The sequence below is a fragment of the Gracilinanus agilis genome, chromosome 3 (assembly GCF_016433145.1).
Source record: "Gracilinanus agilis isolate LMUSP501 chromosome 3, AgileGrace, whole genome shotgun sequence".
In the NCBI taxonomy this organism is placed as follows: Eukaryota; Metazoa; Chordata; class Mammalia; order Didelphimorphia; family Didelphidae; genus Gracilinanus; species Gracilinanus agilis.
The window spans coordinates 58,252,664-58,280,128 of record NC_058132.1 but is presented as its reverse complement, the minus strand read 5'-3'; the positions used below and the strand labels follow the sequence as shown (position 1 = coordinate 58,280,128).

At 49.3% G+C, this 27,465-nt stretch overlaps 2 protein-coding genes across 2 annotated transcripts in view; one reads left to right on the top strand and one right to left on the bottom strand.

The window, feature by feature from the left end:
• Positions 1-17,000, top strand: part of HSPG2 (heparan sulfate proteoglycan 2) — an 83,587-nt gene extending 66,587 nt beyond the window's left edge. Inside the window, exons 58-79 of the mRNA XM_044668716.1 lie at positions 151-248; positions 1,317-1,583; positions 1,879-1,988; positions 2,442-2,589; positions 2,679-2,795; positions 3,563-3,680; positions 4,588-4,732; positions 5,218-5,317; positions 5,514-5,623; positions 5,827-5,935; positions 6,542-6,640; positions 9,232-9,453; positions 9,780-10,024; positions 10,967-11,138; positions 11,582-11,704; positions 12,012-12,083; positions 12,686-12,761; positions 13,312-13,390; positions 14,171-14,241; positions 14,451-14,534; positions 14,782-14,885; positions 15,230-17,000. Coding sequence (XP_044524651.1) covers positions 151-248; positions 1,317-1,583; positions 1,879-1,988; positions 2,442-2,589; positions 2,679-2,795; positions 3,563-3,680; positions 4,588-4,732; positions 5,218-5,317; positions 5,514-5,623; positions 5,827-5,935; positions 6,542-6,640; positions 9,232-9,453; positions 9,780-10,024; positions 10,967-11,138; positions 11,582-11,704; positions 12,012-12,083; positions 12,686-12,761; positions 13,312-13,390; positions 14,171-14,241; positions 14,451-14,534; positions 14,782-14,885; positions 15,230-15,402 — 2,842 coding nt within the window. The 3' untranslated portion in view covers positions 15,403-17,000. The remainder of the gene's footprint in view (positions 1-150; positions 249-1,316; positions 1,584-1,878; positions 1,989-2,441; positions 2,590-2,678; positions 2,796-3,562; positions 3,681-4,587; positions 4,733-5,217; positions 5,318-5,513; positions 5,624-5,826; positions 5,936-6,541; positions 6,641-9,231; positions 9,454-9,779; positions 10,025-10,966; positions 11,139-11,581; positions 11,705-12,011; positions 12,084-12,685; positions 12,762-13,311; positions 13,391-14,170; positions 14,242-14,450; positions 14,535-14,781; positions 14,886-15,229) is intronic.
• Positions 17,001-17,205: 205 nt separating this feature from the next.
• LDLRAD2 (low density lipoprotein receptor class A domain containing 2) lies at positions 17,206-26,844 on the bottom strand. Its single transcript, XM_044668715.1, has 5 exons — positions 26,748-26,844; positions 25,738-26,188; positions 20,023-20,174; positions 17,869-17,991; positions 17,206-17,417 (listed from the first exon to the last, which is right to left on the bottom strand). Exons 1-5 carry the CDS (start codon positions 26,842-26,844, stop codon positions 17,206-17,208), a joined length of 1,035 nt encoding a protein of 344 aa, XP_044524650.1.
• Between the last annotated feature and the right edge of the window lie 621 nt (positions 26,845-27,465).

The following is a 27,465-nucleotide window of genomic DNA, read 5'->3' as shown; positions in this document are numbered from 1 at the left end:
GGTACTTGGTGGATTTCTGCCAGGAGAGTGACTTGAATAGTTTAGAATACTTTACCGCTGGAAAACTCCGCTGTGGTTCTTTCTATCATTGTTGTTGTCATCCTGGTCGTTTATCAGCCGCATCAATATTGGACTTTGATTTCTTTAAAGGATCCAGAATTTGGACCAGAGCTGCCAGGGGACATATATTTGCCGTGCACATGGGCCATGGGGCCAGGCCCAGGCTAGTGCCCAACTAGTTGTTCAAGGTGAGTGAAAGTCTTGGTCTAATCAGGGAAATCTAGAGTTATTGAGCCTCAAGCCTCTATCAATTGGGAGGCAGAAGGGAGCCTAACAAAAGAACAGATCTGAGGGACTTTAGACAGCCTTTTAAATCAGAGACTTCTGGCCTCAGCTACTTCCTAGCCATGTGACCCTGGGCAAGTCACTTAATCCAAAATCCCTGGCCCTTATTACTTTTTTTAAATTAAATTTATTTTTCCCCTATTTACATGTAAAAACTGTTTCCAGCATTTTATTTTGTTGGTTTTTTTTAAACCCTTGTACTTCGGTGTATTGTCTCATAGGTGGAAGATTGTTAAGGGTGGGCAATGGGGGTCAAGTGACTTGCCCAGGGTCACACAGCTAGGAAGTGGCTGAGGCTGGGTTTGAACCTAGGACCTCCTGTCTCTAGGCCTGGCTCTCACTCCACTGAGCTACCCAGCTGCTCATGTTTCCAGCATTTTAAAAAGAATTTTGATTCTCAAATTCTCTCACCACTCCATTACTTTTTAAATTTATATTTTATTACTTGTATAATAAAATATAAATTGTTTTATATTTTTCTTTATTTTTATATGATTTATGCATAAATTACATGTATATATAATATTTATTACTATTCTTCTTCCTTGGAACCAATACTTAGGATTGGTTCCTAAGTTACTTAGATAGTAGGTAAGAGTTTAAAATAAAAAAAATTTAAAAAAGATCTCAGGCAGCTTACAGCCTAGCCTGGTATACAGCCTTGTCCTAGGAACATTGGCAATGGCAAAGCCAGCTTGGTAGTCAAACTCCCTAAACTGTTGTGCCCAGAGATCTCAGTGAATTCTCTCTTATTCTTCCTGTCAATACATGCGGCTCTTCAGTATATAAGACAGATTCACCTTCTGGACTTTCTGAACTTCTATAAATTGCCTAGAGACCACATTGGAGTGGGAGAGATAGGGCGCCATTTTGAGGCTGTTGGCTTCCTATCACTGCCTCCTTGATCATGGTAAAAGCCTACTAGTTAGGGTAATCAGAGATTAGCCCTCCCTCCTTCTCTTTCTCCCTAGCTCTTCCTTCTGTCCTCATTAACATTCGGACATCCGTGCAGACGGTGGTAGTGGGCCATGCTGTGGAGTTTGAGTGTCTGGCCTTGGGTGACCCCAAGCCCCATGTCACCTGGAGCAAAGTAGGGGGCCACCTGCGCTCAGGCATTGTGCAGAGTGGGGGTACCATCAGGATTGCCCGTGTGGAGCAGGCTGATGCTGGACAGTATCGATGCACAGCTACCAACGCTGCGGGCACTACCCAGTCTCACGTGCTGCTGCTCGTGCAAGGTAAGGGCCGGCCTTCATCCCCCCGGATCCCGCGTGTCTTTCATCTCTCAAACATCTCTGTATCCATCATTTTCCCCTTTGCCCATGCCACCCATGACCTGGGTATCTCGGAACTTCAGATGTGGCTGTGCCCACCGTTCGTCCTACTTCATGCCAGTCATGCCCTCCCCAAAACCCCAGTCTCCTCACCCAGCCATGCCCATTACTTCCTTCTTTAAGATACCCCCACCCACACCATCCCAGCCCCACACATGATGCCAGTATCTCACCCTGGGTACCTCCTACCCCCCTGCAGCTTTGCCCCAGATCTCAGCCCCTCCTGAGGTTCGAGTTCCCGCTGGCTCTGCAGCCGTCTTCCCGTGCATGGCCTCTGGCTTCCCGATGCCTGACATCACCTGGACCAAGGTAGGAAGTTCTGTGGGCAGAGGGAGAAATAGGAAAGTCAAGAGGAAAGAGGGAAGGACTGAAGGGAGGAGGTCAAGAGGAAACTGAGAGACATAGAAGCACTGACTCAGACAAAAACCCTCCTGCCTACCGTGCCCCCGATTCAGGGCAGACTTCCTAAGCAGGGATTCGTGAATCCTCACCCGCCAGACACAGACTGTGGCGGATGCTGGTGGCTAAGGGACACAGAATTCACATCTGAGAGCTGGGGGGACCTTAGAGGTCAGCTCCTCCTCCAAACCCCTCATTTTACAGAGGGGGAAACGGAGGCATTGAGAGGCTCACTCGAGGTCACCAGCTGCCCCGCAGGACCCAGGGGCTTCTCCCAGAGAACAGACAGGATACAGTAGAGGGCCTCAGAGCCAGGCAACAAAGGGGGTTGAGCCAAGTTGGAGCCGCTGTATTTCATTTCAGCTGGAGGGAGACCTACCCCCAGACAGTCTCCTGGAGAACAATGTGCTGACGTTGCCCTCCGTCCGGCCCCAAGATGCCGGCACCTACATCTGTACTGCCACCAATCGCCAGGGCAAAGTGAAGGCTTTTGCCCGCCTCCAGGTGCCAGGTGAGGTTGCCCTGATGCCAGCCTCCAGCTCTCCCCTGTCACATCCGGCGGCTCCCACCCCTCTGACCACTGTGTCTCCTTGTCCACAGAGAGGGTGGTACCTTACTTCACCCAGACCCCACACTCCTTCCTGCCTCTGCCCACCATCAAGGATGCTTACAGGAAGTTTGAGATCAGAATCAACTTCAGGCCTGACGCTGCAGATGGTAAGAGGAAGGATGGTTCCAGGGGTGGAGTGGGGGGTCCCCTACCTATCAGCCGTGGGGATGGAGGCCTAGTGAAGACCCAGTTCTCTGTAGGACCCCTTCCCTGTGATATCAGCCCCCCCATCTGAGCCCTCCCAGGGCTCCGGGGCTTTTCCTGAGCCCAAGCCTCTCTTTCTCTATTCTCTCTCCCCTGCTCTCAGAGCACAGGCCAGCTGGTAGTTGGTCTTTCTCTCTCTCTCTCTCATTCATTCTCTCTTCTTCATCTCTCCATCTTCTCTCTCCACGGTGCCTCCCCTCCTGGGATTCTCCAACACACTCTGTTCTTCGTCCTTCTCTGTCTTATTCATCCATGCCCTCCCTCTTCCTCCCTTCCTCGCCGTGCCCGCCTCTCCCCACTTTTCCCTGTTTCTGCCTGTCCAGCCCTCCTTCTCTATTCCGGTAAGTCTCCCGCCATCCCCACACACCCTTTGGGGCTTTCTTCATTTTAACCGATTGCTGTGTGGGGATGGGCATGAGTTCTCCCCTCTCTGTCGCTTTTTAGCAGGTTCCCTCTACTCCGGGGGTTCCCGCAGGGGAAGCTGGGGCGGGGGGAGGTCCGGCCACTAGTGGCAGGCCTAGCTGGGTGAGAGGCTGTCCCAGAAAGAGGCAAAGGGCAAGGAGGGGTTGGGAGGCTAGGTAGGAGCAGAGCCAGCCTGGTTCTGGCAGGGACATGGGAAGAGGGAAGCGGCTGAAGGACAAGACGCTTCTGACCTGGTTGTTCAACACAGGCATGCTGATATACAATGGGCAGAAGCAGATCCCTGGGCCTGGGAGCCCCGTCAATCTGGCAGCCAGGCAACCTGACTTCATCTCCTTTGGCCTGGTGGGCGGGCGGCCGGAGTTCCGGTGAGATGCCCTCCTCTCCCCACACTCCCACTTTTTCCCTCAGAATCCTAAAGAGGTTTGAGGCAGGGCCATGGGACAGTCAGGCAGCTGGGGGACAAGGAAGCTTACAGCCCCTGTTCTTGAAGAAATCCCAGGCTGACAGAGGAGACGGTCCTGGCCCCAAACCCTTTGTGAAGGCCAAAGGCAAATGAGTGCAATCCATTGAAGCTCCTCCTGTGGGAGAGTGGGGAAGTGTTGCTAGAGTAATTAGAGGGCAGGACTAGATGGGTTTCATCTGGGAAAGCTTTCTATCATTTTATTTTATTTTTTATTTTAGTTTCATCTTTAATTTTATTTTAATAACAATTTCCACATAATTTTTCCAATATTAAATGATTCATGTTGTCTCCCTTCCTTCTTCCCTCCCACCTCCCGGAGTTGACAAGCAATTCAGTCTGGGTTTTATATATACACACATAATCATGTGTTTTTATAAATTTATATATACATATATATGTACATATATACATTATATATATTTATATATACACACATAATCATGCAAAACTTATTTCCATATAATTTTTATTTTATTAATTTAGTTTAGTTTTATCTTTTATTTTATTTTAATGACAATTTACACATAAGTTTTTGGTTAGGCTTCCTAGAGTCAGTCAAAGGGTCTGGATTCAGATGAGAGGGCAAACATAGGCCTGAAGAGAGGGCTGCCATCTTGTTTGGGGCATGGGGATAGAGGCGTGGATGGCCTGGGGTCCAGAGTGGGACCCAGGAACTCCTCCCGCCTTGTTTCAGCTTCTGGGGTGGCCCAGGCCTCCCAGAACGTAGGAGAGCCCCAGACTGATGTCACCCCAATTCCCATGGTTCCCAGTCCCTGTCTCTCTTGTCACTGACCTCTTGACCTGAGCAGGTTTGATGCCGGCTCTGGCATGGCTACCATCCGCCACCCCACCCCATTGGCACTGGGCCAATTCCACACGGTGACCCTGCTTCGAAACCTGACCCAGGGCTCCCTGATTGTGGGCAACCTGTCCCCCATCAATGGGACATCCCAGGTGAGACACTGGCACTCTCTCCCTCCCCCTTCCTTTTCTTTGACCCTCTGAGCCATACCCTGCCTGGCTGGCGGGGGAGACAGAGCCACAGGGAGCCCCCAGGATGAGAAGGGTAAAACGGCCTCCCCTCCGCCAGTTTTCTGGGTTCCTGGGAGAGGCAAGTTCGTGACCTCGGGGAGCCCTTCTTCTGAGGGAAGATGAGCCAGATGCCAACCCCAGCACCCATGAGCTCTTTCTAGGCCCTCCAAGGGCTCCTACCAGCTCTGCCCCAGTTTGGGATGGAGGCAAAATTCTATTTCATGTCCCTGCTAGTCTGGAGCATGCCCCGGGATCAGAGGGGACACAGAAGGAGCTCGGCCCTTCTTCCATTACAGCCGGGGGCCTAGAGCCGAGCAGAGGCCGGGCAGCTGGAGGAGGGTCCGAGGGTCCTCAGGGATTCCTACCACTTCTTCATCCCATCAGTCCCTTCATGCATCCCCCTGCAGGGCAAATTCCAAGGGCTGGACCTGAATGAGGAGCTCTACCTGGGCGGCTACCCAGACTATGGTGCCATCCCCAAGGCTGGCCTAAGCAGCGGCTTTGTAGGTACGATCGACCTTCCCTTCCCCAAGGGGACCCCATCCCAGACCTCTGAGGTTCCCCAAAACTGCCTGCTCCAGGAGAAGGCTCTTTTGCCTCAGTCGTGCCCCCAGGGGAGGTGCATGGCACAGTGTCTGTGAATGTGGCTGGGCACGCCGGGGCACGGGGCATCTTCCTGGCCCAGCATCCTCCGCCTCCTCAGGTTGTGTGCGGGAGCTTCGGATCCAGGGCGAGGAAGTGATTTTCCAGGATCTCAACCTCACAGCCCATGGCATCTCCCACTGCCCCACCTGCAAGGACAGACCCTGTCAGGTGACGTTCTCCTCTGCCCTCCTCTCTCCTGCCTGGGCCGCCCCCGATACCCTCCTCAAGTCCTTTCCCTTCTGCCCCCTCCCCCATCCTTCCTGCCCACCCACAAGCCTTCTCCTGCCCCAGGAAGGGAAACCAGGACTTGGGGCTGGGAGGAGGGAGGGCCTGAGAGCACCAGAGGACTGACCCAGGGGGGCGCATTGCAGAACGGGGGGCTCTGCCGGGATTCCGAGAGCAGCAGCTACATGTGCACCTGCCCTGCTGGCTTCACCGGGAGCCGCTGCGAACACTCCCAGGCCCTGCACTGTCACCCAGGTATGGAGCACCCCACCGCTGAGGCTCATACAAGGGGGGCAGCCCGTACAGTGGGAAGGGCAGGGGACGGCACGATAATCCCGACAATCGACCATCGCTAGCATTTACGTGACTCTTCCCTTCTGTCTCAGAATCAATACTGTGTATTGGCTCCAAGGCAGAGGAGTGGTAAAGGTTGGGCAGTGGTGGTCAAGTGACTTGCCCAGGGTCACACAGCTGGGAGGTATCTGAGGCCAGATTTGAACCCAGGACCTCCTGTGTCTCCAGGCCTGGCTCTCTATCCACTGAGCCCCCCCAGCTGCCCGCTACAGATTAAACTTAAACATGTCACATACCCAGAGCCAGGTTGAACAATTACCAGCCCCGAACCTCTAGACTATGAGTTCAGCAGATATGATTAGGCCTCTAATAGCCATCACCCCCGGTCTCTACCGCCCGCTCCGGCCTCCATCCCTGCCCTTATGGGGTACCCTAGGAATGTCCTCGTCCTTAACTGCCTGTGTCCTCCCTTCTCCCAATGTCTTGAAAGAGAGGGCGTTTTCTTGGCCCAGATGTGCCTCCCCCTCGCCATCCTCACCACCCACCCTGTTCCTTCTGCTTCCCCAGAGGCCTGCGGACCTGATGCCACCTGTGTGAACCGGCCAGACGGCCGGGGCTACTCCTGCCGCTGTCACTTGGGCCGCTTTGGGGAGAAGTGTATGGAAGGTGGGTGATGCCAGGCTGTGCCATAAACTGGGGCGATGGGCCATGGGACTGAGAGAAAAGAAGCAGGAGCAGAGAGGAAGGAAGGAAGGAAGGAAAAAAAGAAAGCATGCATGCTGATCAGAGACTTCTTTTCCTATCTAATTTTTTTCTCTATTATATGTAAACAAAAATTTTTTTAACATTCTTTTTTTTTAATTTTGAGTTCCATATTCTCTCCTTCCCTTCTTACCCCCCTCTTGAGGAGGGAAACAGTTTGACATAGATTATACATGTGCAGTCATACAAAGTATTTCCATATTAACCATGTTGCAAAAGAAAATTCAGACATAAAAAACCAAGAATAATGAAGAAAGTTTTAAAAATATGCTTCAGTCTGCATTCAGGCTGTTTTCAGTCCAAAAAAAATTTTTTAAGCAAAAAAATTTCTTTTTTTTAATTTATTTTTCTTTCAATTCCAAATTCTCTGCTTTCCCTCTCCTTTGCCCCTGCTTTGAGAATGCAAGGGGGGGCGGGGCAGGGAGACATAACAAATATATATAGTCATGCAAAACAAATTCCCACATTGGCCTTGTCCAAAAAAAGCAAAGAGGAGAAAATATGCTTCAGTCTGCACCCAGTCCATTGGTTCTCTGTCTGGAGATGGATTACATTTTATGTCACAAGTGTTTTGGAATTGTGGCTGGTCCTTGTGTTGATCGGAGTTACTAAGTCTTTCAAAGTTGATTATCTTCCCAATTCCAAGTCTGCCCAGGTTTCTCTGAAACCAGGCCCTTGATCATTTCTTACAGCACAATAGTGTTCTACTGCGTTCATATACCACGACTTGTTCAGCCAGTCCCCAAACAAGGAGGAGCTCCTGTTCCCAATTCTTTGTCACCACTGCTCTAAATATTTTTATCCACATGAGTCCATTTCCATTTTCTTTGATCTCTTTGAGATACATACCTAGGAGTGGTGATGCTGGGCCAAAGGGTCAGTTTTATAGTCCTTTGAGCATAGTTCCAACTAGTTCTATAGGACAGTTGGACCAGTTCATAGCGCCAACCAACAGATTAATGTATCTATTTTCCAACATCCCCTCCTGCATTTAAAATTTTTCCTTTTTTTTTTTTTTTTTGTCTTAGCCAATCTGATATGTGTAAGGTGGTATATTCCAAATTTTAATTGACATTTCTCTAATCAATTGTATTTTGGAGAATTTTTTTTTTAAACCCTTACCTTCCGTCTTAGAGCCAATACTGTGTATTGGCTCCAAGACAGAAGAGTGGTAAGGGCTAGGCAATGGGGGTCAAGTGACTTGCCCAGGGTCACACAGCTGGGAAGTATCTGAGGTCAGATTTGAACCTAGGACCTCCCATCTCTAGGCCTGACTCTCCATCCACTGAGCTACCCAGCTACCCCTTTGGAGAATTTTTTTATGACTATTGATAACTCAGATTTCTTCTGAAAATTGCCTACCTCATATCCTTTGACCATTTATCAGTTGGGAAATGGAATTTATCCTTGTAGATTTGATTCCATTCCCTATGTATTTTAGAAATAAGACCTTTTATCAAGTGATAACTTTTGCACAACCCAGTAAAATTGCTTGTCAGCTCAGGGAGGGAAGAGGGGAGGGAAAGAAAATGAATCATGTAAACATGAAAAAATATTTTAAAAATAAATAAATTTTTTTAAAAGAAAGAAAGATTTTTATCAGAGAAACTTGTTTTGAAGACCCTTTTCTCCCATTTTCTTGCTTTTCTTCTCATTTTAGTTGCATTGATTTTGTTTGCACAAAAACTTTAATTTTATATAATAAAAATTATCACTTTTATCTCCTATTTTCCTCTCTCTTGTTGGGTCATGAACGCTTCCTTTATCCATAGATCTGACAGATAATTTCTTCCCTGTTCCACTAATTTACTTAAGATATTGTCCTCAGTGTTTAAATCATGCACCCATTTTTAGCTTATCTTGGTATATGGTATGAGATCTTGATCCATGCCTAGGCCACCTTCCTTCCCATCTTTTTTTTTTCATTGATTCCTTTGCTATTCCTGGTCTTTTGTTCTTCCATATGAATTCTATTATATTTTTTAAAATCCTTACCTTTCATCTTAGAATCATTGTTCCAAGGCAGAAGAGTGGGAAGGGCTAGGCAATGGGAGTTAAGTGACTTGCCCAGAGTCACACAGCTAGGAAGTGTCTGAGGCCAGATTTGAACCAAGGAACCCCCAAATCCAGCTGGCTCTCTATCCACTGAGCCACCTAGCTGCTCTTCTGTTACTAGCTCTACAGTTTTTTGGTAGTTTGATCAGTATGGCATTGAATAAGTAAATTAGGTATTTTTTAATTATATGAGCAAATAACATTTTTCTAATTATTTAGATCTATTTGCATTTGTGTGAAGCATGCTTTGTAATTATGTTTCTGTAGTTCCTGTGTGTCTTAGCAGATTGTTATATTCTATCGTGTGTAGTTACTGTGAATGGGAATTTTCTCTTTTTCTTTCTGATGGCTTTCATTGGTAACGTACAGAAATGTCAGTGATGCGTATGGATTTATTTTATAACCAGAAACTTTGCTGAAGGTGTTCATTGTTGCTCCAGGTGTGACAGTGACAACGCCAGCCCTGTCGGGTGCCAGTTCCTACCTGGCATTACCTGCCCTCACCAATACCCACCACGAGCTCCGCCTGGACCTCGAGTTCAAACCACTGGCCCCCGAAGGACTCCTGCTCTTCAGCGGTGGGAAGGGCGCCCCTGTTGAAGACTTTGTGTCCCTGGCGATGACTGGTGGGCACCTGGAATTCCGCTATGAACTGGGTTCGGGTGAGTACCCTGTGCTGTAGGAGGGTGAGAATCATGGACCCTGCGCCGGGTGCCAGGGAGACGGACCCAGAAGCCCCTGCTACCTCTAATAGACGGCTGGATCTGGGTGCCAGTCGTGGTGCCCCGAGCTGGACTCCACAAGAGGGCAGCTGGGACGACTACTCCAAAATACATTTCCTGCACCCAGCTGAATGCCAGTCTGAAATGCCAAGGCTCTGTGCCAAGCTATTTTAGTAGCTCCTGTTCCTTCTCCCTTTACTCACCCTCTCCCTTTCCCTAAGAACTGGGCCAACACTAAGCCCGCCATTGCCTGATGCACACTGCAGGGACGGCCGTGCTCCGGAGTACCCAGCCCTTGACCCTCGGCCGCTGGCACCACGTGTCCGCGGAGCGACTCAATAAGGATGGCAGTCTCCGTGTAGATGGCAGGCACCCAGTGCAGCGATCCTCCCCTGGCAAGAGCCAAGGCCTCAACCTGCACACCCTCCTCTATCTGGGCGGTGTGGAGCCTTCGGTGGCTCTGCCACCTGCTGCCAACGTCAGTGCCCACTTCCACGGCTGCATCGGTGAGGTGAGCCTTCCAACTCCCAGTCCTGGACTCTACTTTCTGCCATTTTCAAGTCCCAACATGCTCTTACCTCTTGGCCCTGCCAAACTGTAACTGCAGGCAAGTCTCCACCTTAGTTTTCACTTCTGTAAAATAGGAATAATTACACTTACCACCCCCTTCCTCACAGAGTTACTGTGATTCTCAAATGAGATCATCTATTTAAATTGCTTTGCTGGGGGCAGCTGGGTGGCTTAGTGGATGGAGAGCCAGGCCTAGAGACTTGAGGTCCTAGGTTATAATCTGGCCTCAGACACTTCCTAGCTATGTGACCCTGGGCAAGTCACTTAACCCCACTTGCCCAGCCCTTCCCATTCTTCTACCTTGGAACCAATACAGAATACTGATTCTAAGACAGAAGGTAATATTTAAAAAAAAAAAAAAAGCAATAGGGAGCCATGGCAGTTTGAGTAGGGGGATAAAATGGTCAGACGTGCTTTAGGAAAATCACTTTCCTTAATGTTTGGAGGATGGCCTGGAGAAGAGAGTCTTGATGCAGGAGCACCAATTGGCAAGCAGCTCTTGCAATAGTCCAGCTGACAGCTGACAATTGACAGTTGGGCATCTGAAGCCCAGAGGGGGCTGGGCACATCCTGGGCAGAGACTGGGTCTCCTGCATCAGACACATCTTTCTCTTCTCGTTCCTGGCCTCCAGGCTCCTCAACTGTCCCCTGGCTCTGCAAATGTGCTCAGGATTCTGGGACTCTGGGGAGCAGAGGTCACCTCCCCGGGCCTCCCACCCAGCAGGCCAGAGGAGATGAGGTCAGGCCGCCTGGCCGCCAGGTCGCCAGGGCTCCCAAGCCCTCGGCTCTGCTTTGGCCCATTATGAATCAGCCAGCGACCACATCGCTGCCCTTTGTGGGCCTCACCTCCCCTCATCCAAGCATTCTGCTTCTTTGGCCCCAGGTGTCGGTGAACGGGAAGCGACTGGACTTGACCTACAGCTTCCTGGGCAGCCGAGGAGTCGGCCAGTGCTACGACAGTTCTCCTTGTGAGCGCCAACCCTGCCAGAATGGTGCCACCTGCATGCCTGGCGGCGAGTATGACTTCCAGTGCCTGTGCCGTGATGGTTTCAAAGGTGTGTGGAGTTCTCTCCCTGGGCAGCGGGGAAGAGGGGTATGCCCAGGGGCAGAGGGTCTCTCCCTGAGGGAGGCAGGAAAGGGAGGTGAGCAGGTGCTCTCTAAAGCCCCAGAGTTGGCTCTCAGAGCTCTGGAGGGAAAGGAATGCTATCCATGAAGCCTGAGGACTTGGGATCAAATCCCAGCTCTGACACTTTGGAGATAAAAGGTTTAGGAGCTAGAGCCAACTCACTTTGGTTCAGAGTTTCACTCCCAATCCAGTTCTCTTTCTACTAGACCTTTCTTCCCTTGCTGGGGGAAGGGTAACAAGTAAGAGCCTGTCTGAGGCTGCCTGAAATAAGAATACTCCTCTCCTTCGCCTGCTGCCTAGCCCTCCAGGAAAGAGACCTGTCATGACAGTGTCCAGGGTACCCAATGCCAGTTACTGTCTTTCCCCACTCAGGAGACCGCTGTGAGCATGCTGAGAACCCTTGCCTCCTGCCAGAGCCCTGCCTTCATGGAGGTACCTGCCAGGGTGCCCGCTGCCTCTGCCCACCTGGATTCACTGGACCTCGATGTCAGAAAGGTGACTCACCCTTTCTTCCCCTGGCTCCTGCCCAGGCCCTTCTGCCCCTGATCCACTCCTGGGAAGAAACATGTCCTGGTGGGCATGCTGCACTTAGAGTCGGAAAGCCTGGCTTTGGGTCCTGGCACTGCCAGGTCATCTTGAGAAATCTCCTTCCTTCTCTGGGCCTCAGTTTTCACATCTGGGAAAGAGGGAGCCAGACAGCCCGAGGTCTGCTCTAGCTCCAATGTTCTGAGAGTTTATTTGACTCTAGGCCCCACGTCTAGCCTCTGCATGGACAAATGCTGAGTGCCTGACAGATGACGAGGCCTTGCCCCCTTCCCCACAGGTCAAGGCGCTCCTGAAGCTGACTTGCATCTGGAGGGCAGTGGAGGCAATGGTGTGTATTCATCTTTGGTTCTGGTCCCTGGTCACAGGGGTTCCCTTCCCTGACTCCCCCACCCAGGATAGCCAGTGGGCACATTTGTCTGGGCACAATCAGTTCCTTCCGGTCCTTTCAGTGGGAGAAGCACAGAGCTTAGCTAAGAAACTGTCCCTGCCTCACAGAGCTTCTGTCTAGTCTAGATTGGCAAGAGGGAAGGCCTCCATTGGCACAGACTGTTAAATGGGTGCCTCTCTTGGGTTTATTCAATTCACCAAGCATTTAGCCAAATAATTAACCGTGTGCATATCCCTATAGACCTTTGCATAGGGGATTGGGGGTGGCAAAGAGAAAGTGGTTTACAAAGTTTAGAGGCCAGGCTGGCCGTACCAAGTGAGTGGGTCTGCCTTTGCGTGGACAGAGCATGGGGGCATTGTTGACCTGAGGTAGCCCGGGGATGGGAAGGAAAATGAAAGTTGTGGGGGAACCTTTTTCCCTGAGCAACAGCCCAGAGTCCTTGAAAGTGAGAGAGGGAATCTAGAGAAATAGAAGCTGTACAGGATGGCCCCATCCATCCATCCATCCATTCATCCATTCATTCATTCATTCTCCCTCCCAAGATGCTCCTGGACAGTATGGAGCCTATTTCCATGATGGTGGATTCCTGTCATTCCCAAGCCGTGTATTCCCTAGGAGGTAAGGCCTCTGTAACACACACACACACACACACACACACACACACACACACACACACACACACACACACAGAGGAGAAATTTACTTTGTAAAGTTTAAGCCCTTTGAAAGGGGGGCTGGGCTCTTCTGAGTATTATCCTCTGCCTTCTGGGGGAGGAGACAAAGACAGTGCATCAGAGGAGACTAGAACTGAAGTGAACCATGGCTGGGGCCCCTCACACCCCCTTCGCTTGCCCTGCCACAGGGCAGTTCTAGGGTGTCAGACTCAGAATAGAAAACTAGAAACGGGGGTGCCCAGACCATATGTGCCAAGTATGTGATGACTTCCAAAAGCCCATATTAACATGATCCGTCTTCTCCTGTATTGGACTCGGCTCTGCATTTCCCAGTTACACTGTAATCTGGTTCAGGACACAGAGGTAGAGCGGCCTGGATTTGGGTCTCAAGACGGAGGCTCAGCTTTCTGTTTCCGCCTCTCTAAAACAAAGGGATGGGACTAGAGGGTCTCTAAAGGGCCTAAAGCCAACGAGCCTTTCTCCTCCTCGTCCAGCCTCCCTGACCTTCCCGAGACCATCGAGTTGGAAGTTCGGACCCACACTCCTAACGGCCTCCTGCTCTGGCAGGGAGTGGTGAGCAGGGCTGGGGGGCCGGCGGGGAGGCCTCAGGCTCTCTTCTCACTTTGTCATCAATTTTTTGGCAATTCAATTGAAGCATGTTTTAAGCATTTATCAAACAGGATATGAAAAACACGAGACTGGGAGTCAGGCCTCTCGGCATCAAATCTTCACCATGTCAGTTTTGGGTGAAACTTTCAGCAGTTCAGTTCAGTTGAAGCATGTATTAAGCATTTATTGTCTACAGTAGAAAGAACACAAGACTCAGAGTCAGGCTCCTCGGCGTCTCTTCTCCCCTTGTCCATTTTGGGTGAAATTTAATTGAAGCATATATTAACCATTTGTTGTATACAGAACCCTGTGCCCTGCTAAGGAAGGAAAGTTTTTTGCATTGGATTTAGAATCAACTCCAAAACATTTATTAAGCACTTTCTGTGTACAGAGCAGTGGGGTAGGGAGTGGGATAGGGCTAACAGATTAAGAAAGGCCCTCTAGGACCCTTTAGTTTGATTAGGAGAGATGCCATCTACAAAAAGAAATAGAACAATTTAGAGTAAACGTCTCAGGGTGACGCAGAATGCTCTCGGTTTCCTCACCTATAAGGGGAGGGGAGTTTACGATCTAGCTTCTAAGGTCTCTGTGGCACAGGGGACAGGGAAGACTTCCTGGAAGAGGTGGTGCTGGAGCCGGGTTGTAAAGGATGGGTGGGAATTGGGTGGTTAAGCAGGGGGGAGAATAGTGCGGCCTGGTGAGGGACCGCCAGGCCTCCAGAGCAGCTGTGGGTTTCTGTGGCAGGAGGCTAGAGAGGAAGGCCGTGGCAAGGACTTCATCAGCCTGGGGCTAAAGGATGGGCACCTAGTGTTCAGGTGAGATTTCCATCCCTCCATCCATGCCAGGCCTGTGCCCCTCCCTTCCCTTCTTCCTCTGGCCCCACTCCCCCAGCCCAGCCCAGCCCTTCCTGGGCTCTCCCAGAGAGAGACTGTGGGTCCCCCAGGGGAGGCAGGAGGTTCCTCAGATCCTCTGACCGGTCACCTATCTGGCCGGGTCTCATGCCTCCTTGGGTCCCTGTGTACAGTTACCAGTTGGGCAGTGGCGAGGCCCACATCATCTCTGAGGATCCCATCAACGATGGCGAATGGCACAAAGTGACGGCCCTTAGGTAGGACCAAGGGCAGCCTATCTCTGGGAGGGACCACTTGAGTTACACTGGGTCGATGCTCTGCTCCCCCAGCCTTGGGACACTGGTGCTGGGAGGGCTGACCCTTGGGGAGATGGGAGGTTCCACCAAGCAAGGTGGGTGTGACCTTTGGAGAATGGGGTGGGGTGGAGGGAAGGCCCTGGGGAGCTCCCCCAAGACAGCCCAGGAGGGGCAGGGAGGGAGGACCTGACCCAAGTTATTCCTACAGAGAGGGCAGGAGCGGCTCCATCCAGGTAGATGGAGAGGAGATGGTGAGTGGCCGCTCTCCAGGACCCAATGTGGCAGTCAACACCAAGGGCAGCATCTACATTGGTAAGACATAGCCTTCCCTTGTTCTCTGGGGGGACAGCCCTGAGCCTGATGGGGAGGAGGCCAGAAGAACCTTCTTGGGGTTCAGGGCTAGCCTAAGAGGACCACCGGGTTTAGAACACCCTAGTGCAGGGAGAGCTGGTTCAGCTTTCACCCAGGCCTAGGACAAGTATCTTTACTATTTCTTCATGAGTGAGATGAGGGGATTGGACAAAGAAGGCCTGAGAAGCCCTTCCAGCTCTAAATCTGTGAGATCCCATGACCCCTCCTTCCTCTGGGATGAGAGGAAGCAGGAAGGAAGGTTGGCTACATCCCCCTAATGCTGACGAGCCTTTCCTCCCTGACAGGTGGGGCTCCGGACGCAGCGACACTCACCGGGGGCAGGTTTGACGCGGGCATCACGGGCTGCATCAAGAACCTGGTGCTGCACTGTGCCAGCCCTGGTGGTCCTCCCCCTCAGCCCCTGGACCTGCAACACCACGTCCAGGCCGGTGCCAACACCCGCCCCTGCCCCTCCTAGGTGCCTATGCAGACTCCTGGGCCAACTGCCCCTGGATAGGACAACATTGATGATTATATTATTATTATTATTATTTTGTAAGAAACAAAGGCAACCATCATGCTTTGCTGCTACCCGCCTTGGGGCTGGGCTGATCCTGCCCCTTGGGTTGGCAGGGGGCAAAGCCACAGGGTGAGGTGGGGAGGGGATAGGCACTGTGGGATGCCGTGTGCATCAGAAAAGCTAGCAGCATCCGTGGAATTTCAGGCTGGGAACAGGAGGACCCAACTAACTAGGTCCTCTGCAATGCCAGAACCAGATGGCCATGGGATGCAGCATCTGGCCCCAGGACCCCTCCTGTCTGCCCTGCTTTCTGCAGGAAACTCATGCTGCCTGTCTCACCTGGCAGACTGGGTAGAGAAAATCCCCAAATCTCCAGCTGGGGATACAAGAATATGCTCAGTATTCCCCTGTTCCTCCGCTTTCCTTCCTTTCCACCTAAGCCCTGCAGCTGAAGGGTTCCCTCCTGTCCCTGGAGCCAGTAGCCAGCTTTCTCATCCCCCCACCCTGGGCAGAGAGGAGCAGGGGCACCCCATGCCCTTTCTGCCAACTCTCTGGCCAGAGCTAACTCAGCACCCTAGCCTGGCAGATTCTCTCGCTCACCTCCATGCACCCGACAGCACCAGCCTGCCATGTTCTCCACACCCCCATCATCCATCTGCCATGCCCCGTTTCCCTGAAACTCAGAACATTTCTAAAGCTCCTATGTGCCAGGCACTCTGCTAGATGCTCGAGGGAAGAAGAGGAAACAAGGCAGGCCCTGGCCCCTAGGAATTTAATCTCGGGGATAAAGAGGAACCTGAGGGAGAATGGTGCCAGCCCACCACAGGCCCCCACTGGCCCCAGCACTCTGGTCTCCACCGAATCAGTGTGTTGTTCCTTAAACCCCCTCCCATACAGCTGGACACCTAGCCCACCAACCTTCTCACAGCGCCATCAGAGAAACGCATCTGGACAATGGGCCGTCTGCACAGCCAGCTCAAAAGAGCATTTGTACGAGGCAAAGCTCTGAGAAGAGAAAACTGGGTCAGGTTTTGGGCCTGGCTGCTGCTGAGGGAATAGCATCCCTGAGGCCAGCCAGGAGATAGCTGGGGTCCCCCCAGAATCAGTCTAGCTGGGGTTAGTGGGAGGATGGAGGGGGTGGCCAAGGTTGACCATCTGTTGCTGCTGCTTGCATGTGGTGGGGATGCACAGGAAGGAAGAGGTGAAATAGGAGATTTCGGGGCACTAGCTGGAGGGAACCAGGGAATGCCAAGTATTTGAGGCTGATGGGAAGGAGTGAGAGCTCAGATCTGAGCTTCGGTTTCCTTCCACCCCCCACAGCAAATCTAAGGAGGGATTGAGGAGGCCCAGGGTGGAGAAAATGCCTCCTTGCAGCCAGGTCATCTCTCTTCCAGTCTCCCTCCACCTCTAGGCCTGGCTCCCCACAAACCTCCCTGAGGTCCTTCCTGTTGGGTGCCCTCAGGGAATGTGGCCCCTTGCCGGGCAAGAGGGTGGGAATGGGGAGGGGAGCTCCTCCTGTGGTCTTTGTCTTTCTTTAATAAAAGGTGCTACCCCCATCCAAGGTGCCTTGCCTTTCTATCTAGGGATCAGCTGAGTTCAAATAAAATACTGTGTAAAGCACTTTGCCGGCCTAAAACGGCTATAAAAATGTTAGCTACCAATGATGGTGATGATGATGGCCCAGGCGAGTGGGGGAAGCGACATCTTGGGACAGAACTCGCACATGACTGGGTGGGAGGGGAGGAGGGAAATCTGGGGGCTTTAGGTAGGTCTCCCTTGGAGCCCCAGCTGTAGTGGGAGCCCTGGTAGGGCTGACTCCTGCCCCCCAGCTTGGCCAACATGCTCAGAGGCCACCCCCTGAGGGGTGACCTGGTCTGAGCGGAGGCAACCAGGCAGATCCACAGGGCAGCAGGCGGTGTAGACAAAGCTGTTGCTAGGGAGTGTTTTGAAGGTCCTGGTCCTGGTAAGGGGGCCTGGGAAGCAGCAACAGCACCACCAGAGTAGGCCTACCACAGAGCCCAGAGAGCCCAGGAGCACCAAGGATGCCAGCAGAGTCCTTGGGGACCTTTGCCCTAGGAATAAGAGACCTCCTCAGCACCGGCTGAAGCCCCTGGCCTCCAAGGCCTCCCCCGTTTTCTCATGCCAGGATGAGGGAACAGCCAAGGAGAGGCAGTACAGTGTAACTAAAGAAGCCCCCGATGTGGAATTAAGGGACTTGGGTTCCCGTCCCTTCTCTGCCCCTTACTGGCCAGGGGACCTCACAGAGATCTCCTAAACTCAGCCTTGAATTCCTCCTTTGACTTGCAGGGTGACAGAAGGGAAAGGGAGACCTGGGCAAGCCTGGGAGCTGGGGGAGGGCTCTGGGCATCCAGAGCTAGATTTTCTGCCCTCAGACTGGGCAAGGACCAAGAAGAGCCAGGCTACCTGTGGCAGATCTCTCCTGGAGGGCAGGCCGGCTCTCCTCTGACTCGCTGCTGTTGCTGCCAGGTTTCAGAGACCCTTGAGATGTCCAGAAGGCAGGAGACGGCGGGGTGGCCGCAGTCACAGCTGGAAACAGCATGTCAGAGCTGAAAAGGACCTCAGAGGGTATCTATTCCAACCTGCCGCTACAACATGGCGGACACCTTTGGCTCTGAATCCCCAGGACCTAGCACTGGGCCTGGCCTGGAGGAGGTCCTTAATAAATGACTGTTAGCTAATTAATTGACTGTAAGCCTTAAAAGTTGGGGGCCAGGGAGGGAGTGGCATAATAAAAAGGATTCTGGACATGGGTGGGGGTCACAAGATTTGGGTGTGAATCCCAGCTCTTGGGCTTAAATGAATGGAGGGGGGAGCTTTTATCAAGTGCTTACTCTATGCCAACCCTTCCCTCAGATTAATAGGAGAAGACAATACATAGAGGGGGAACATTCTGGTCAGGTTCCTCACAAGGATGGCTGTGTGACCAGAGACTTTACCATTTAAGCCTTAGTTTACTCTTCTGGAAAAAGGTGATGATAATACTTCATGCTGGGAGGAAAGCTCTCTGTGAACCTTTGAGTACTAAAATATTCAGGACCACCGAGGGACAGAGACTCTTTGGCTGGTCTTGGACTTTAGACTTTGGTCTCCTATCCAAGTAGGAGTTCTACCTTGTGACTGAGGGTTTTCCTTGCTTCCCATCTACTTCCCCCTTTGCTTTATAGTTTAACCTTATTTCCTCCTGTGGGGTCCAGAGCAAACTCTGAACAGCTGTTCATCCTCTTCTTCTATCCACTGCTCATTGCCATTGCTCCCCAGAATCCTCTGGGCTTTGCCATCTCTCCTGCTACTTTCAAATCAAGAAAGGACCCTAAGAGCTAAGATCAGATGACCGGGGTTCCAATCTCAGCTGGATAGCTTTAGCAAGTCAGGGTCACAGAATCTAGGGCTGGAGGAGATATGGGAAGTTACCCAGCAGTTCTAACTTTTTGGTCCCAGAATCCCTTTGCATTCTTAAATATTACTAACAACCAACCCCACCTCCACCAAAGAGCTTTTGTTTATGTGGTTTATGTCATCTGATATTTACTATATTAGAAATTAATATGTCTTAGTATTATTATAAAATAATTTTGATCTTAGAGGCCCCCTTAAAATATTAAGGACCTTTTTTGTTTATGTGGCTTATGTCTACTGATATTTACCATATTCCAAAAATAACATATATTAATATTATTACAAAAATAATTTTTATCTTGGAGACCCCCTAAAATATTAAGGACCCTTTGTTTATGTGGCTTATATCTACTGATATTTACCATATTCAAAATTATGATGTCTTAATATTATTATAAAAATAATTTTGACCCAGCTGTGTGACCCTGGGCAAGTCTCTTGACCCACCCTTATCACTCTTCCACCAAGGAGCCAATACACAGAAGTTAAGGGTTTAAAAAAAAAAAAGAAAGAAAGAAAAATATAATAATTTTGGTTAAGACCTCCTTAAAAAGTATTAAGGACTCTTTGTTTATGTGACTTATATCTGTTGACATTTGCCATATTAGAAATTAATATCTTAGCAGTAGTGCAATAATAGTTGGATCTTAGAGACTTCCTTAATATGGTTAAGGACCCCTTCCAAAAAGCTTTTGTGTATGTCACTTCTATCTACTGACATTTACCATCTTTGAAATTGGTCTGTCTTAGTATCATAAAACGTTTTGATCTTGGAGACCCCACTTAAAACGTCCTCCTCGGGACCATACTTTGAGATCTGCTGATCTGGCCCAACCTTCTTATTTCAAAAAGCAGGGAATGAAAGGCCAAGATGGGACACTTGCCCAGACTCATCAGGCTAGAAATGGTAGATCCCAGATTCAGCTTCACATCCTGAGCCCCTTTCCAGGGTATCCGCTGTTCTTTCCTCCGCCGGAGCCCGAGTTCCCTCTCTGCACTGTCCACCTCGTAGGGTCATCATAGAAAAGTGTTTTGCCAAGATCAGTGTGCCGTAGAAATGGCAGCTTGTTAAGCCCATCCAAACCTTGCCCTCAGGTGGGAAGAGCTTTCAGGGCCTTGTCTCCCCTGCTCCAAATGCCCACTAAGGGGGTCTATACCTACCACTCTGACCTCCGCAGCTGGCAGGGGGGTATGTAGTCTGGTCACTGCCATCCCCACAGTTGTCAATGCCCCAGACGTCACACACCAGGCTCTGGGGGATGCATTTCTTGTTACGGCAGAGGAAATAGCCACCCAGACCACAGGGAGAAATGCTGTCCCTTGGGATCAGGAAAGCTGGAGGAAAAGAGCATAGGGTCACGTTAGACAAATGAATCCACCCTGGCAAGAACTGTAGAAATGACCTACTTAGAGCATACAGACCCTTCATTTGATAGATGAGGAAACTGAGGCCCAGGAAGGCTTGCCCAAGACCGCCCAGAGACCAGAGAGTAATAGATGGAGGATTTCAGGTCCCAACATTCTTTCCACATAGATATATTCCTTTATTTCATCGATGAGGAAACTGAGGCCAAGGAAGGTTCAGGAACTTGTTTAAAGTCACTCAAGATGTCAAGTAGCAGAACCAGGATTTCAGTCTCATGCCTTCTTATTCTAAATCAGCTTCATTCATTCATTCATTCATTCATTCATTCATTCATTCATTCAGCAAGTGTTAAATTGCCTTGCTGTCTATTTCATCTTTGGGGGGGACTAAGGAGAGAAGGGATAGTAAAGGAACAGGCCCTGCAATAAGTGCTTTACAAGGAATTCATTTGTTAAGGAGGAGATTTTCCCTTTGGGATCAGTTGTAAATGACAAGACCTGGCTCCTGAAATGGTACCCTGGACAAGAGTGACCTGAGCCCCTTAGTATTCCTAAGAAGCAAAAAGGGAAACTTTGTCCACGTTTGGGGGAAACCAGATATTTTGAAAAGATCTGAGGAAAGACAGGCACAATTCCATGGCTAGGCGAGAGGAAGGAGGTGAAGGAAAGAGGTTCTAGGAATTTTTAAAACAATCAATCATATTCCTAGAGGGTTTGAGCCTTTACAGATACTCTCTTCACAATGGCCTAGAGAAGAACCATCTTTTCCAGGTAATCTTGAATTTAATACAACTTTTCCAGATAAGGAAAAGGAAGCTCAGGGAGTTCACCTCCTAATTCCTTATCTAGCTGGGCTGGGATTTGAAGACTTGTTTTCCTGGCTCCAAGTCAACTAAAGAAACCAGAATCCCTTTAGGGAGGCATTCAGAAAGTTTGGTCCTGCCCCCTATTTTAATGTAAGTTTTGGATGAAGGTCTTAGAAGATGTGCATAGATAACATGGGAGAAGATCTTCTAAATCCTGCACTGAAAGAACTTTATTGGGACAATAACTCCAACTTATCTTAACAATTATCATGGCTTTCCCCAGAACACATTGCAAACTGGAAAAAAAAAAAAAAACACAACACATTTCTTAAATTCCTTCTATTGAAAGACCCTGTTCTAGGAGTTGGGAATGGAAGCAATGAAAATAATCCTGCCTTTGTGAAACTTATTATATCCTACTGTGGGAGATCACAAGCATGAAAATAGAAAAACACAAGGTCTTTGGATAGTTATAGAGAAGTCAGAACTCATCCAGTCCTATCTCCTCATTTTACAGAAAAGGAAAGTGAGGTACAGAGGAGAACAGATTTGTCCAAGATTATCCAACTGGTAAGAGTCTGAGGGAGGACTTGAACCCAGGTTTTCCTGACATCAAGTCCAGTGCCCTATCCATTTTACCACCATTGCTGTGTAATCTGGACAAGTGACTTGACCTATTTGCCTTAGGATCCCTATCTGTAAAATGGGAATAATACTTCCCAGGGCTATTGTGAAAATCAAGGATGATATGTGTAAAGCACTTAACACAATGCTTGGCATAAGTAGATATGTAATAAATGTTTGATTCCTTTCCCAAGCCACCTCTATATGACACAGGAAGTATCTTAGGCAGGATTTGAACCCAGGATCTTTGATTCTAGAGTCCATGTTCATTCCATGGCCTCACACAATTTATGGAGGAAAAAGTACCATGATCTTGTTAGAGGGTAGGAAGAGTAGGGAAGAATTCCTGTAAGAGACAGGGATGTGAGTGGAGACTTGGAGAAAGACTGGTATTTTAAGGAAGATTTCCATCCTTAGAGGAAGACCTAGGGAGAAGGTGGGAAGGCAGGAATGCATTCTAAACACATGAAAAAGACTATAGCTTTAGTCAATGGGCAAACTCAAAGCCAAAAGGATGATTCAGCTGCTGAAAGATCTAAGGCCATCTTGGGCTGCATCCATAGCCACAGAACATGGAGATTATGGGGTGGTGGTGGTTCTATTATATTCTGTAATGTCCGACCCCAGATGGAATTCTGATTTTCAGCTCTGGGAGGCACAGTTTAAAAAATCAACAAGTGAGAGGACAAACAAGAGACTGAGAAAGGCAGTGAAGGGTCTGAAAACCACCACGTAAGGATCCATTGGAGCCTCTGAGAACGTCGAGTCTGGGGAAGAGTCAGCTTCCTAGAGGATGAAATAAGGAGTTAGCTCATGGCATGGAAGAAAGTATAGATTTGTTCTGTGTGTTCTAAAGGATCTGAGGGTCAAAATTGCAGAAAATTGGATTTCAGCTGAATATAAGGGCTGACTATCAAGAGACCCAAGGATGCAGTTGACTTTCCATCACTGGAAGCATTCAAGAAGTGGTGAGGAGGGGCAGCTGGATGGCTCAGTGGACTGAGAGCCTGGCCTAGAGACAGGAGGTCTTGGGTTCAAATCTGGCCTCAGACACTTCCCAGCTGTGTGACCCTGGGCAAGTCACTTGACCCCCATTGCCTAGCCCTGTAACAAATAAAATTAATATAGAAGGATATATATAAAAGATATTGGGGTTTAAAAAAATTTAAAAAAAAAAAAAAAAAAAGAAGTGGTGAGGAGAGCATCCTTCTGCTGGTTGAAAAGTTTGACAAGATGCCTGAAAAGATTCTTCCAATTTGTGAAAGATTTTATTATAGTGATAATGTGTTGCTGAGTGAGCATACACAAGAACATCTTGTGTGTGTGTGTGTGTGTGTTTCAGCAGATGTTGAGTGTATGAACATGAGTAGAAGGGTAAAGGAGTGTGTATATGCAGCTGACCAGGTCCTATAGCTTTGGGATTCAGTTTTCTCATCTATAAAATGAGAGGATTAAACTAAATGACTTTTTTTCTTTGAACCCTTACCTTCTGGAGGAAAACAGATAATATGTATTGGTTCCAAGGCAGAAGAGCGGTAAGGGCTAGGCAATGGGGGTGAAGTGACTTGTCCAGAGTCACACAGCTAGTTAGTGTCTGAGGTCACATTAGAACCCAGGACCTCCTTCCCTCTCTAGACCTGGCACTCTATCCAATGAGCCACTTTAGCTGCCCCTTAGATGACTTCTAAAACCCCTTTCCTGCCCTGAAATTCTGTGTTAGACCATCTTTCTCAGCTCTGACATTCTCTGTTCTAAGATCATTTCTAATTCTCACCTTTTATGTTTTAAGTCCCTTTTAGTTCTAGAAATGTCAATCTTGGGATTGAAACTCTTTAGGAATAGGGTTGCTTATGCTTTGAGCATACACATATAAGCCAGTGGGATTGCTTGTCAACTCCAGGAGGGGGAAGGGAGACAATATAGATCATATAACTTTGGAAAACTTATGTGTAGATTTGTTACTGGAATAAAATAAAGATAAAATTTAAAAATTAAAAAAAAAAGGAATAGGGTTGCTGAATAACCCCGTCATAGAGCAGAGCCCATAGAAGCAGACTTCTGGAATATGGACAGGAAGGAAAGGGGAAGGGAGCACATATTAAATACCTCCCACATACCAGGCACTGTGCTATACACTTTACAAATAATATCTGACAATGACACATGTAAAACCCAGTGGAATTGCTCATTGGCTACAGGAAGGGGGCTTGTAGGAGGAGAGGGAAAGAACATGAATCATGTGACCATGGAAAAATATTCTAAATTAATTAATTGAATAAAATTAAAAAAAAATAATATCTCATTTGAACCTCTTGACAACCCTGGGAGAAAAGTGGTGTTATTATTTTCATTTTACAGAGCTTAAATGACTCCTTCAGGGTCACATAACAAGTGTGTGAAGTAGGATTTTAATTCCGGTTTTCCTAACTCCAAGCCTTGCTATCTCCACTCTGCCATCTAGCTGGTCATATCTAGCTCTTTTGAGGGCCAGATATGGCTCTTTCTGCAGGAGCCATAAAGTCCATTTTTTTTTTCAGGTGCTGTTACAGGAGCGGCACTGTGAGCACTATACGGCTATCACGGCCAAAAAGGTTGCCGACCCTTGCTCTAGGTGAATGGGTTTGATGACAATGGCTTGGTCCCTCCAAACCGCAGCACACCATAGTCATAGTAGTCATAGCTCTCCTTTTCCTGCAGGGGAATTTACTAGAGGAGTCTCTCTTTGGAGGCTTGGTCTCCTTCCATCCACCACCAAGAAGCCCAAGTGCCCTCCCAAAGCATCTTCCTGCCTTTCAGAGTTGACCCTTTACCACACAGAAGGAGAAAGGTATAATAAACAGAGTTGAACTTAAGAGTCAGGGATACTGGGTGGCTCAGTGGACTGAGAGCCAGGCTTAGAGATGGGGGATCCTGGGTTCAAATCTGATCTCAGACATTTCCTAGCCAGGTGACCCTGGGCAAGTCACTTATTCCCCATTGCCCAGCTCTTACTGTTCTTCTGCCTTGGAACTAATACCCAGTATTGATTCTAAGATGAAAGGTGAGGGTTTAAAAAAAAAGTTAGTAACACCTATGTTTGGATCCTACTTATGACATTTGGTAGCTGTTTGACCCTGAGCCTCAGTTTCCTCAATCTGTAAAAAGGTGACGCCTGTAGTATCTAGTTCAGAGTCTTTGTAAAGATTATCTGAGATAATGTGTATAAAGCGCTTTGAAATTTTGAAATGCTCTGTAAATGCTAGCAATTATTACTATTAAGACGAGTCTTTAGGGAGCTGGTGTCCTCTAACACCTAAGGCAGACACTGTGTGGTTATTGGGTAGGAAGTAGGGCCTGGAATCTCAAAGCTCTGAGTTCAGGTTCAGCCTCACATACTAACTAGTTGTGTGACCCCAGGCAAGTCCCTTAAACCCCTCTGCCTTAGATTCCTCACCTGAAAAATAAAGATAATAATAATACCTGTCTCCCAGGGTTGTGGTGAGGATCGAATGAGATCATTTTAAAGCACTTAGTGCCATGTTAGGCACAGAGTAAGTGCTATATAAATATTAATTTATTTTTTTTTGTGGTGGGAATTTTGGAGAATAAGGGTTGGGAGTGGGAAAGGGATGACTTTGAAGGTCAGAATAATATGTCAGAGCCAGAATGGAGTAGAGATAAGTGTAAATGGAAAGCATGCTGGATTTGGAATTGAAGGACCTGAATATGAATTCTACTTCTGCTACTTACTACATGTGTGACTTTGGGCAAGTCCCCTAGTCTCTGTAATAGTCTCTGTAAGCCTCAGTTTCCTTCTCTGTAAAAATCAGGGCATAGAAGTCCTCCACAGTCCTTTTCAGCTCTAAATCTCTCATCCCATGATGCCCTGGTAGAACCTATCATTATATACAGAAAGAAATGGAATCCTTGAAAGCTAAAGAGACTTATCATGGTTGGAACCATTAAGAGATAAACGCCGCTCCTGCCCCCCATTCTATGACCCAATCCAGGATTCTTTCTTTTTATCTCAGGCTGTTTCCTCATTAGCTCCCGCCATCTTGAACTGCCCATCCTGCCCCATCTTCCCTCTCATCACCCCAACAAGGTACCTAGACGGAATGAGGTGAAGTCCCCAACGAAATCCACCCTGGGCTGCCGGCCTCTGGTCACCAGGCGCAGGCTCAGGGACCTGCCCGTGGACAGGACGGGGCCTGGGATGGTCAGTCCGCACAGTGGTTTCCCAAGGCGGGGACCCTCCTTGGACCCATCATAGAACTGTACATAGGAACCGGCGGTGCAGGGGTCCTCTCTGAGGCGGCCGGGCAGCCCAGAGGAGGTTATCTGGGGCGGCTCAGAAGGAGGCGCTTGAGTCAGGCTGTAGACCAGAAAGAAACGAAACTGGAACAGGATTCTGTCCTGAGGGGAGGCAGCCTGCACAGTGAGCCAGCAGTCCGTCTCTAGGGCCACGAAGTAGAATCTCCGCGAAGCGGAATGAGAGCGGATGATCATCCCTTCCCCTCGGAGCATCTGGCCGCAGAGATCCACCACATTGACTAGAGAGAAGAGAGGACGGACGGGGGTGAAGGAAGGAAGGAAGGGGGGGTGGAAGGGAGAGGGACCCAAAGCTGGTGTCCTCGGCATTGGGCTTCCCTCACACATAAGTTCTGCGGGGCTGGGCACCCCCATTCTGCTTGGATGTTGGGGAAAGATGGGAGCAGAAGGCAGTCAGAGAGAGCACTAGGTACCAATTTTACCATGTCATGGGTACAGCCAGGCTCAAGGTGGGAGGTGGCAGATGGGGGGAAATGCTGTACTTCCACCTGAAGACTCAGGACTCCAAGAGTCGGATTGTCTCCATGAACTCTGGGGAGAAGACTTGATTAAACAAGAATCCATCCCTCCAGACAGGGCTTTGAGAGGGCATTGAGGAGAGATCTCCAAGCGCCCAGAGGAAGGGTTCCCATACTACGCTTAGAACTCCCCAAACACTTTATCTCACTCTCCTTTTTGGGCCCATTAAGGTGGAGTATTTCCGAGGAGGAGGACAGGAGGACAGGAGGACAGGAGGACAGGCCTGTGGGCCTCACCCCAGTGGTGGTCCGTCCTACCCACCTACTTCTAGAGCTGATGCTTCCAGAATGAAGGCCCCCAGCAAAAGCAGTCTTAGGGAAAGTGTCAGGAAAGCAGTCCTTGGTTTGAGGCAGTCCATCTTGTGTCTGTTTCCAGACTGGTGTTGTCCCCAAGGCAGCCGGCCAGTGTCCAGCCCTCTGAGACACGGACAGGCTGAAGGCTTCAGGTGAAGAGAGGTTCTTCCCTGCCCAGACCAGTTCAGAGTGAAGGCTGCTTCCAGAGAGGGCTCAGGAGGAGCAGGCAAGTCTCTATGGGTCTCTTCATGCTTCTTTGAGCTTTACTTTCCTTGGGGTCAGGATTGTATCTTGGGGTTGCCATGGAGATATGGGACCTTGGCCAGATGGGGGGTAGGAGTGAGAAGGATGATCAGGGAGCTCAGATCCTGTTCAGCCCCCGGATTCTGGGAAGGGGACGCCATAGGATGTAAGAGCCCCTGCCTTCCTCCCCAGTCCCGCTACCTTGGAAACTTGAGGAAAAAGAATGAACTGTCCAGGGAGGTCCAGACATGAGGCTCCCAAGACTCACTTTATTAGGCTGAGGTCTGGAGAGGCAGCATCAAATGCTAAGAGCACTTGAATGCTGGAATCTACCCCAAAGAGGTCAATGACAAAAAAGAAATGCCCCGAAGACAACAGAAATTTCTTAGCAACACTTGTAGTGGCAGAAGATGGGAACAAAGCAGAGGCCCATCTCCGGAGGA

Coding starts and splice junctions, on each gene's coding strand:
- LDLRAD2 (XM_044668715.1), bottom strand. CDS start 26,844: ATGGACTGCCTCAAACCAAGGACTGCTTTCCTGACACTTTCCCTAAGA. Junction 20,175..25,737: donor TCATTCCGTCTAGGTACCTT/GTTGGGGTGATG, acceptor CCCAAGGGACAG/CATTTCTCCCTGTGGTCTGG. Junction 17,418..17,868: donor CCAGGAGAGATCTGCCACAG/GTAGCCTGGCTC, acceptor GCTGCTTCCCAG/GCCCCCTTACCAGGACCAGG.